At 44.2% G+C, this 11,684-nt stretch overlaps 1 protein-coding gene across 3 annotated transcripts in view; it reads left to right on the top strand.

Annotated features, from left to right (window-relative positions):
• The first annotated feature begins 740 nt into the window (after positions 1-740).
• CACNB2 (calcium voltage-gated channel auxiliary subunit beta 2) overlaps positions 741-11,684 on the top strand; it is a 427,802-nt gene continuing 416,858 nt past the window's right edge. For 2 of the 3 annotated variants that reach the window (XM_027559817.1, XM_027559814.1), the window contains exon 1: positions 741-899. In XM_027559817.1, the coding sequence (XP_027415618.1) occupies positions 780-899 (120 nt within the window). In that variant the 5' untranslated portion in view covers positions 741-779. The other variant, XM_027559816.1, reaches the window with a different exon arrangement.

The following is an 11,684-nucleotide window of genomic DNA, read 5'->3' as shown; positions in this document are numbered from 1 at the left end:
AGTTGTAAAGGAAAAACCTTCGGACGTGGAAATGGTCTATTTGGACCCGGCAGCCCAGGCCAGCTGCAGATTCGGGTGGGGGACCGCAATCCTCAGGTCACACCCATCAGCCCCACGTCTGGTCCGGCTCCTCACTCCTGCCGTCGTCCAGTGATTTCCACGGCCGGTGGGATGGGAGGTCCTTGGGAGGCACTTGCTCTGCGGGGCTGCTCGAGGCCTCGAGAGGTTTCAGGAGCGCAGGGTTGGCGCGGAGCCTCGCGGGTTCCCCGCAGCAGCGACCTGTTCCCGCCCGCGGGGAGCGGAGGGAGTAGAACTGGGCAGCCGGGGGAAGGAAGCCCCCGGGCGCGAGGCCTCGCTTTCGCGGCTTTGAAAACTTTCCAGCGCGCGTGCCACGGCGAAGCGCGGCGGCTGCGCCCGGGGCCCCGGCGGCCCGCGCCTCCCGCGGGGAACTTTTGGGTGTTTCGGTGGCCTGTCACTCTCGTCGGCCGACGCGCCTCCCCCTGGGCTCGCGCGGCCGGAGCGCCCTCCCTCTCGGCGAGGACCTGCCCAGGCGCCGGCGGCTCCCGTGCCCGCTCGGCGCTCGCCCTGCCAGCGCCCCCGCCGCCCGGCTTCCCCGCGCCTTGCGTTTCAACCTGGCCCGGCCGCGCCCCACACCCTGAGCGCCTCGAGCCCCCGGGCGGCCCCTGGAGCGGGCAGGCGGGGAAAGGAGGAGGGGACCCACCGCCGGGGGGTGTGGGGCGGGGGGGCCTGGCTGCTGGCTCCCGGCCGACTTTTCGCCAATGGTCCAGAACGACATGTCCAAGTCGCCTCCCACAGCGGCGGCGGCGGTGGCGCAGGAGATCCAGATGGAACTGCTGGAGAACGCGGCTCCCGCGGGGGCGCTCGGAGCGGCCGCACAGGTAGCGAGAGCGCCGCGCCCTCCCCTTCCTTTGTGAGCCGCCCGGGCGCCGGGGCTCCATCCCGCCCGCCGCCTGCTCTGTTAGGATCCCTCGCCCGGCCGTCCGCTCCGGCCTGGGTCTTCCCCGCCGCCGCCGCCTCCTTCCCTCGCGCTTTGCCACCCACTTCTCCCTCTCCGGGCGCCGGCGCCCCCAGCTCCTCTCCGCCTTCCTGCTCTACCCCCCGCCCCCCCCCCGGCTCTTCTCCGGCTTCCATTTTCCTCTGCTTCCCCAAAGCCAGTGGGAAGGGGGCGGGGGAGACCTCCAGGTCCTCAGAGGCTGCCCCCCGAGGCCAGCCCTCCTCGCCCCTTCCCGGGAGAGGCGCATGGACAGCCATGAATCAGGCGGGCGGACTAGACCTGCTCAAGATCGTGAGTCGGGGGTGGGGAGTACGGGGGGGTTCTACAACTCTGCTCCGACGCCGACCCTTTTAGACCAGCTCCGAGCCGGGGTGGGAGTAGGGGGCATGTGATGGGGTGGGAGCGGGCAGGGGGCATGGGAGGGGGCGCTCTGCCCCTGCCTCCCCGCAAGCAGCTGCGACCCCCCTGGGCACCCGGGCGTTACACCGCTGGGACAGCTCGGCTCCTCTCCTGGCACTGGCCAGGTTTGCCTGGACCCCTCGCTCGCTGCAGAAGAGAGCGAGTTGGGGACGCGAAAGTTTTTATTTTTCCCCTGGTCTTGAAATGTTAGCCATCTCAGAGAGCTCCGAGGCCACCTTCTGATGAGAATTAGCGGTTTCTGGGGAAATTCCGGGTTGCTACTCGTTGTGAAATAGGAGATGTCAGTTGTAGGCACTGGGCAGTGATAAGGTGGCTTTTACGTAAGGCTTTGGCAGGTACAGTTTGGATTACAGACACCTCCAGTTCTCAGCGGTAAGGAGTCTCTCAACTTTTCTCCTAGCAGGGAAATATTTTAAGACTCTTAACTGTGGGCTGCTTGGCAAAGAGGTTAGGGTTTCATTTAAGCATCACTTTGGAGAATGTCTCTGCTTAATGATGCTGGCTTGTTGATTTCAAACCTCCGCCTGCTAGATTGTAAATTGTGGGGAGATTCTATAGTTTTATTCGTATGTCAAATGTCTAAGTACATGATTTGTGTACTTTATATTTGTATATGCTGGAGAGAATGCCTTAGTCTTATTTACTGTAGTAAGGAGGGCAGGAGTGGGCCACAGTAGTAAAATGTTTGGCTGCTTAATTATTTTCATAGGTAATAGAAACTGACTGCTTTAGCTATTTTAATACTGTTAATAATGGTAGTTCCAGTGGCATGGTCATGGAGCTTTGTTGAACTTTATCACTGGGAATTAAAAGTGCAGATTAAAACACACCATTCATTTTGATTTGAAATGCAGGGGAAAAAAATGTAGAAACCAATCATTTGTTTAATCAGAAATCCACGTCTTTTGTAGAGGAATTCATTCTTTCCCATAGAGGTAAGACAGCTAGATTTTAGTCAGCCTTGGGCTGTTAGGCTGCCAGAACCGAGTGGGGACATGTAACTAACAACCTACATTTCCATCTGGCCTCTGCCAGTGGGCTTGAATTCTTACCAACACCTGTCACGTTCGTTCTAGGCTCCTGATTTTATCTAGATACTCACTAGGTTAGATGAGAGCAAGAAATGTACTCAGGGACTTCCTTTTTTTTTTTTTTAGGATGAAGGTCTTAAATATTGATAGAGAAAAGGACTTTTAGATCCTCTTTTCTCTTTGATCTTCCTTCAGGGTTTTTGTTTTTTTTTTTTTCAGTTTTTATTCTTATGATAAAAATAGAGTTCCTGAATTCCTGGAGATCAAAGTTAGGGCAAAATAGAAAGCATGACTGCATTCAGATAAGAGACACTAATTTACTTAGTGATTTATGTAGTTAAACGTAAGGCAACAAGTATTTGTGATGTTGCTGCAAACATGGAAATGATTCAGAAAGGAGAAGACACACTTGCTACCTTCATAGCATGTACATTCCAGTAGCTGCAAGGGTGATGAATGGATGACTATTGTATGGCATGGGGCTTTAAGAGAAATACTGAATCTTAGATGGTTGCTAAGGAAAAGATCACAGATAACTCTATTTGGAGTAATCTGTAAGGACTTCATGGAAGAGGTGGCATTTGAGAAGGGATTTAGAGTCTGGGTCAGATTTCAGCAGATTATCAGAGAGATGCTCCAGAGCTCTTCAGGGAGCTATTCTGACTGCCAAGTAACAGCAGTTACAAGTCTGATACATTTGTAATCCCTAGTTTGAAAAGCGTGGACAGGTACGGATTGGAGCTTAGTCAAGCAGAAGTCTGACAAGGCAATTGAGGCCACATCTTGAAGGCTTTGGAACCTGAAATGTAATGAACAACAAAAAGCCCCGGAAGGGGTTGAGGGAAGGAGCAGTGTAACAGCTCATGGAGAAGATTCACCTGGAAGCATGCTGTAAGGCAGTTGGGAGTCTCAGGAGTCCAGAGGTAGAGCTGCTGGGGGGAGGTTGATGTAACGGTTTGGACAAGAAGTAATGAGGTCTAAACTGAAAAGAGAGAAAAGATAATAGATAGGACAGGACTATGGATGGACACAGTCCAGAGACCCAGTCCATAGGAATTACAAGTGATTGAATGATAGAGGCAGGGAGGAAGGGATAACAGAGGCAGGTAAGAGGCATAAACATTCAGCTGCATCAGCATCCTTCTCCTTGCTCTACCTTCCAAAAATGAAAGCATTTCCCCCTGAATTGTGTTCATATCACAGCCCTTATCTGAGGGAAACATTGCCTTGTTTATTTGATATCTGATAAATCATGTCATCACAGGGCTGTGAAAACTTGGCAAGGCATCTCTTCCATGTCTCCGGGCGGGCTAGGCCAGCAATAAACCACCTGGGGAAAAAAGACGGTCTCTGGAGCATCCCTCTGTTTTGCGACACTGAGTCACTGTAAATCCCCCGAGAAATGGAGTTTTCGTTTGTGAAATATCTCTCTCAGCAGTCATTGGTCTGAAGAATCCTTTCTCTTTCACCTCTGGGTTATACTGCACATTCTATATGAACAAAGCAAAAGATGGAACTACACAGACTGCCCACTGATCTTTTTTCCGGTCAGAAATCCTGCGGAGGGAGGGGGCACCCTCCTACTCTCTAACCCTAGGATATGGTCATAAACAAAATAGATCTATTTCTTACATGAGAAGCAAGTGACAATCTAACTGCAAATTCTTAAGAGTTCAGATTTAAGCACATCACATCCCTTTTAAGGTAACCTGTTGAACAATCTTGGTGCAAACTTGGACAGTCTGCCTCCACAGTCAAGTTGCTGACCGCACGCTGTGCCTCCAAAACTCCAAATCTGTGCCGTCCACCACAGTAGCCACTAGCCACATGTGACTTCTGAGCACTTGAAATGTGACTGGTTTGAACTGAGATGTGCTGTATGTGTAAAATACACATTTTAAAAGACATCAAAATATAGATCAAATAAGTAGGCAGGTACAAATCAACTAAAAATGCAGATAACTTAAAAATACAAAATACACGTGACATATATATATGTATATGTATATATATGTTTAGGTATACTTAGAGGACGAGGGCATGGCAACTCACTCCAGTATCCTTGCCTGGGAAATCCCATGGACAGAGGAGCCTGGCCTGCTACATTGCATAGTGTCACAAAGAATAAAACACAACTGAAGCAACTTAGCCTGCTTATGGCTGACTCACATTGTATGGCAGAAACCAGCACAACGTTGTAAGGCAATTATCCTCCAATTGTGTGTCTACTCAGTCAGTTAGTTATGTCAGACTGTTTTGTGACTCCATGGACTGTAGCCTGCCAAGCTCCTCTGTCCGTGGAATTTTCCAGGTGGGAATACTGGAGCAAGTTGCCATTTCCTTCTCCAGGGGATCTTCCAGACCCAGGGATGGTACCCATGTCTTTAGCACTGCAGGTGGATTCTTTACCTCTGTGCCATTGGGGAAGCCATCCTCCAATTAAAAATGAATTAAAATATAAAAGTATATATACAGATGAAGAAATCTCAAGGATATTATCTCAATGAAAGTCAATTTCATTCAGAGGTTCAGAGGAGACCTGTATTTTGCAGGAGACCCCTGTTTGATTCCTGGGCCTGGAATCCTTTGGAGAAGGAATAGGCTACCCATTCCAGTGTTCTTGGGCTTCCTTGGTGGGTCAGCTGGTAAAGAATCTGCCTGCAATGCGGGAGACCTGGTTTTGATACCTGGGTTGGGAAGATCCCCTGGAGAAGACAACAGCTACCCACTCCAGTATTCCACCCTGGAGAATTCCATGGACGAACAGTCCATGGGGTCACAAAGAGTAGGACACGATTGAGAGACTGAGCACAGCACAGCACAATGTATCAAAAATAGGATCACAGGGACATGAAAGTGAAAGTCTCTCAGTCGTGTCTGACTCTTTGCGACCCCATGGACTGCAGCCCACCAGGCTCCTCTGTCTGTGGGGATTCTCCAGGCAAGAATACTGGAGTGGGTTGCATTCCTCTTCCAGGGGATCTTTTGAACCCAAGTATCCCACATTGCAGGTGAATTCTTTACCATCGGGGCCACCGCGGATACCCTTTGATACATTTAGCCAGATACATTATTACAATTCACTTGCTCTGTTGCCTTTTACCATTTTAATAGAGCTACTAGAAAATTCCTATTACGTAGGTGACTTTTATTTCTATTGGACAGCATTAGTCTAAAAGCACAGCACTGGGAGTTCTCTGGGGAGTTGAACAGATCTGGATGGAGGCTGGGTGGATGCAAACTCAGGGTGAAAGGAACTAAGACCAGGATGCAGCAGAGGAGGAAACGGGTGAAGCAAGAGCAGGATCTCAGCACTTAGGCCTCAAAGAGCTGGTAACCAGCACCTCCAATTGCACCTGGAGATGAACCCACAGTAAGCAGAGGGCCTGTTTGTTTTGCTCCTGGCAACGAAACCCAGCTGGCTCCACCCCATCAGAGTTTGCCAGATGCTTCTCAAGCACATTGTCTAATACAGCCTGGTCAGGGCAACAGCCTGAATCGTGCAGCAAGGTGCTTTATCTAAAAAGAGCAGCAGCTCTTCCCCCAGGTCAGTACCACTTTCCAGAGACTTTCTGGGGTCTGAGGTTCAGTTCAGCCTTTGCAGCCTCTTCGCATAATGGACTTGGGTCCTGGGCTTACATGTCTTGCCCCTCTAACCTTGCTTGTCTAACCTTTGCCCCCAGCCTCCATCACTTGCCTCTCTGATGGGATTTGTTCTGGCAGTGCCTGGGTGAAATTTACAAACCTGCTCATCAGGATTTCTGAGTGCGTTTTAGACCTCAAAACACAACATCTGACTATCTGAGTGACTGGAGGTTTAGTTGGTTTTGTGGTTTTATGTTCCTATTCTTTTTTATTTTCCTTTTATGTAAAGAATTAGTTTACCTGTTGCTCTATTTGGTTGCATTGAACTATATAGTCTGTTGTCTTGGTCCTTTTAAGAAAAGCTGAGTGTGGGATGAATTGCGAGATTGGAATTGACATCCACACACTATTGATACTATGCATAAAATAGATAATTAGTGAGAACCTACTGTATAGCACAGGGAACTCTACTTCAGTGCTCTGTGGTGACCTAAATGGGAAGGAAATCCAAAAATGAGTGGACGTAAGTATACATATAGCTGATTTATTTTGCTGTACAGTAGAAACTAACACAACACTGTAAAGCAATTATACTCAAATAAAAAGAGAGAGAAGCTGAGCAAAATATGTTAATCCTGTGTGTGTAGAGAATTTGCCCTCCTAGATTTTGTGACTGTGGGGACTTGTCTTGGACCTGCCAAGAGTTTATGGCACAACATGGCCTTTCACAATGACAAGGAGTTCAGATTAATTATGACACCACTTAAGTGACTGGGACTGCCTTAAGAGTTCTTTCCAAACATGGCTGGAGGTAAACCGTGAAGAAGGCAAGCTTGGCCCTTGACCATCTCCTGCCCTGGCCTTGTCTCCTCTCGCTTCTCTACCTGAAGAGCTCTATTTATTCTGTTTCTTGATTCCTTTCTGCTTTTGTGTAATGCATATGGAGAACTTGCATACATATGCAATGCATATGGAGAACTTGCCCTGTTCCCTTTTCTAGGGAGGAGATATCTCACTGCCTTCTCTCCTAGTAAAGGATCTGATAGCCTCGTTCACCTATAACTGATGGTAAATAAGGATATTAACTGTCGGAGTCCTCTCTGTTGAGTTTTGGTTGCCTTTGCTTCAGACCCTAAGATGAGGAAAGTCTGCATTTCGAAGGGATAAATATCAGTGAAGCTGATCAAGAGGGCTGGAAACTAATTTCAGGTATCAGCATTATGCTTACAGGGAGCAGTTCATAGGGAGGAGAACTGTTACCTTATTCTTCAACCAGAGAAGCTGACATCTTCAAAACTATTCCCAGGGGCCACCAAACCAACTTTGTGTGCAAAACTGGGCTGAAGTCTCTAGTTAACTGGTGTCTTCTGTAATTAACTACTGTCTGCTTCCAATCATACAGAGATTGGGTTTCAATGACCTGTGGACATGTGACCATTTGCTGAGTTTAAGATTGCAATCCAACTTTCAAAGTTATTTAGTATCAAAGAAAACAGTCTTTCAGATGAAGATGATATTAACATAATCTTGGTGAATATCTTTTTAATGTCATTCATATATTTGTGGTAATTTCTTAAATTTTTTTCTGGTTTCTGAAATGTTACTTGTCTACTGTTTTAGGAGAGGTAATTTATTTTTTTATTTTTGTATTGGGGGTATAGTTGCTTTACAATATTGTGTTATTGTGTTATAGAATATAACACAATATTGTGCTATGTGTGTTATAGAATATTTGCTATTCTACTGAATAGCAAAGTGAATCAGCTATACACATACACAGATCACTTCCCACCTCCCCCTATTCCCCCTCTAGGTTGTCACAGAGCACCGAGCTGAGCTTCCTGCATTGCACAGCACCTCCCCACTAGCTATCTGTTTTACACAGAGTATATATGGGGGTTTCCCAGGTGGGAATCACCTGCCAAGCAGGAGATGTGGCTTCCATCCCTGGGTTGGGAAGATCCCTTGGAGAAGGAAATGGCAACCCACTCCAGTGTTCTAGCCTGGGAAATCCCATGGACAGATGAGCCTGGCAGGCTACAGTCCAGAGGGTTGCAAAAGAGTCAGACACATTTTAGCGACTAAAACAACAGTGTACATGTATCAATCCCAGTCTCCCAGTTCATCCCTCCTTTGTCCCCCACTGCCATGTCTCTGTTCCTGCCTGCAAATAGATTCATGGGCACCATTTTCTAGGTTCTCTGTATATGTTTAATATATGATATTTGTTTTTGTCTTTCTAACTTATATCACTCTGTATGACAGACTCTTGATCCATCCACATTCCTACAAATGACCCAATTTCATTCCTTTTATGTCTGAATAGTAGTCCATTGTATATATGTGCCACATCTTCTTTATCCATTGATCTGCCCATGGACATTTAGGTTGCTTCCATGTTCTGGCAGTTGTAAATTGTGCTGCAATGAACGTTGAGATGCATGTGTCTTTTTAAAATAATGGGTCTTTTTCGGGGTATGTTCCTAGTAATGGGACTGCTGGGTTGTATGGTAGTTCTATTTTTAATTTTTGAAGGAACCTTCATACTGTTCTCCATAGTGGCTGCATCAATATACATTCCCACCAACAGTGTTGGAGGGTCCCCTTTTCTCCACACCCTCTCCGTTTATTGTTTGTGGACTTTTCATTGATGGCCATTCTGACTAGTGTGAGGTGATGCATGATTGTAGTTTTGATCTGCATCTCTGTAGTAATGAGTGATGTTGTACACAGTTTTCTTTTTTTCCTATTTACTGTGGTTGACTTCACTGGTTTTATTCAGCTATGTGTGTGCTCAGTGGTGTCTGACTCTTTGTGACCCCATGGACTGTAGCCCGCCAGGCTCTGTCCATTGGATTTCCCAGGCAAGAATACTGAAGTGGGTTGCCATTTCCTTCTCCTTATTAAGTGAATGTAACTATTAACAAGAAGCAACGAGTGGACATTAGTGACTTTTAGACCATAGGGACGTAGGGGTCTGTGTGTATCCTAGAGAGTACTATGGGTTACACTTGGCAGTCTTGACAGCCCGGCCATGTTCTCTTCCTTCACATCATGAAATTTTATTAATCATTTCGTATATTTAATAGCAGATGTTTAGATACTTAATGTTGCTAAAAAAAAATTTAGAAACCCCATTGCTCATAAAAGTAGCTGCATTTGAAGTAGCCAGTTAAGAAGACTATACATCTTTTCCAAGTTTAGGCAGCTACATATTTGAATACTTATTTTTTCCTGTCTTTTACCATTTGGGTGAGGGTTGGCCTTCACTTTTATTTTTTTTTTAATTCCTTCATCTGAAATACTCTGATCCTCATTTTCCAGAATTTTGAATAACTTATACAGAAGTCATTTTAGCAAGTTAGACTCAATTTTAAATATGCATGGAACTTAATGTAGCTTCATTTGGGAATGGTAATAAAAATTTCCCTAACCTTTTTAAAAGCATGTAAAGATGGACTATTAGCTTTGCAAAAGTTGCTTTAATTATTTTCTTCTTGATCCTAGATATTGTTATAGGAAATAACTCATTATTGAAGCATCACACAGCAGTTACATTTTTTTTAAAAAAAAGGAGGTTATAAGAGAGAAAGTACTGCTGAAATTAGTAAATAGAATAGAAGTGTAATTAAGCATATCTATTTTGCCTTTTAGTAAACATATATAATGAATAAGAACTTGCTTTAACACTGTTAAGCAGAAACACTTTGAATAAATCATCCCTCATACATTTAAGTGATTGAAGGAAAAGATATTTTTTCTCAATACTATCACCAGGGGACTTCCCTGGTGGTCCAGTGGTTAAGACTCCACACTTCTAATGCAGAGGACACGGGTTCGATCCCTAGCCACGGAACTAAGGTCCCACATGTTGTGTGGCCAAAAAAATAAAAATAAAAATAAATTATCACCAGTTTGTGTGCAATTCAGTATGCCATCTTTTTTTAAGTGTATCAGCTGTATCATAGTACAATTGAAACCTGTAATAATCCAACTTAGACACATGGCATTTGTAGCTAAGTACACCTGAAATAATGTTTATGAACAGCGTCCCCAGGGGCCAGGAAAAATTAAAATGACTTTTTAAATGTGTTTCATTTTTTTGCAGAGAACAGCAGCCTCCCCTGGGACTGGCTGTCTTAAATATTGTGTGGTTCTCACAGTGCCTGCTGGGCAGTGTCAGCAGCCATGAAAAAGCTTATACTCCAAAGCAGCTGAATAGTAAAAACATATTTATCATTAAAAATCCAAAATAAATGGTAATGGTATGACTTCAAAGAAGCTTTTTCCACCCATGTCCAAACAATGCTGTTTGGACACAAACAGCATTTGGGATGATAGAATATTTTTTTTTTATTCTCAAAGATAATTTATACTCCAAATGAAGGTACATAGTAAATTTAACATAAACTTGCCCTCACCTTCCCTCAAGGAAATATGTTAGGCTTTAAAACTGCTTTCAAGGTAATAAGTATTTTACCACATGGAATAATATAAAAAATTTATTTTTTAATTTTAAGGAGACTTTCGAACTTTAACGTTGCTAGGCCTTGGAAGACACTTCTATGTGAACCTTTCCATAATAGTTGGAAAAGGAAGAACATTGTTGAAAGAATGTTATTTTTCAACAGTTTACTGCATAATGTTTACAAAAGTAAGAAGAATATGCTGTTACGTGAAGAGAACCTTGTATTATGAAAGCCCAGCCTAGATTGTCTTTCCTTTTATGAAGTCGAGAGTTAATTAAATGCCATGGAAACACATTTGTATTATATAAATCCCTTCAGTACTTGGAAGGGAACAAACATATTTAAGGCAAATTTTTGCTTTAAAATTATACCACCCCTCTCACTGATTGCAAATTCATCTAAATTACTCATAACACAAATGTTTGTAAGAGATTTCAGCTTGCCTAAGTGCTATGTATATTATGGTTTATATTTCCATTTTAATGAAAACCATGTGAATGTGTAAAATATAACAAAAGTAGCATTTTCAAAACCCGAACATGGGGATTTTCAAAAAAGCAAATTTTGTTAATTCTGATCATCCAATGAAGTGTCTGTGGGCCTTCTAAACACATCGTACATTTTAGCCCAATTTTTCTCCACCCTTGTCACCCTACTGTGACAGCTTCTATATAATATGATTTTGAGCCCTTATCATGTGCTAGGTCTTACAGTAAATGTTATAAATATATTCCTTCACTTAATACCTAAAACCCCCTGGAAAGTAAGTCTTACTATTTTAAGAATGAGAAGACTGAGGTTTAGAGAGGTTAAGAAACTTGCTCAAGGTCTGCTATACCAGGATCCCTGCCTGTGTGTATTTACCAGTAAAGCTCAGTGTTGAGCTATTTTTTACTTATATTTTAATGTGTGATTTTCTCAGTAACTTTATTCCTGTCTAGAATTAGCCATAGATGAATGTATAGTTTATTTTTAATGCTCTGAAAGTAAGCTGTAGATATAGTTAAAAAAAAAAAAAGTAAGTTCATTTGTAGGTGTTTGTGCTTGGCTTTATCCTACTACTGAGACAAACTGTCTTACCTTTAACATCCTGTTCTTAAATGCTTACTACTACTACTTATTATTACAATTCCATAAAATTTATTTTTCTTGCCTTCTCAGCAG

Source organism: Bos indicus x Bos taurus, chromosome 13 (genome assembly GCF_003369695.1).
Source record: "Bos indicus x Bos taurus breed Angus x Brahman F1 hybrid chromosome 13, Bos_hybrid_MaternalHap_v2.0, whole genome shotgun sequence".
Taxonomy (NCBI): Eukaryota; Metazoa; Chordata; class Mammalia; order Artiodactyla; family Bovidae; genus Bos; species Bos indicus x Bos taurus.
The sequence above is the reverse complement of the archived record's forward strand: the minus strand, read 5'-3'. Positions and strand labels throughout refer to the sequence as shown.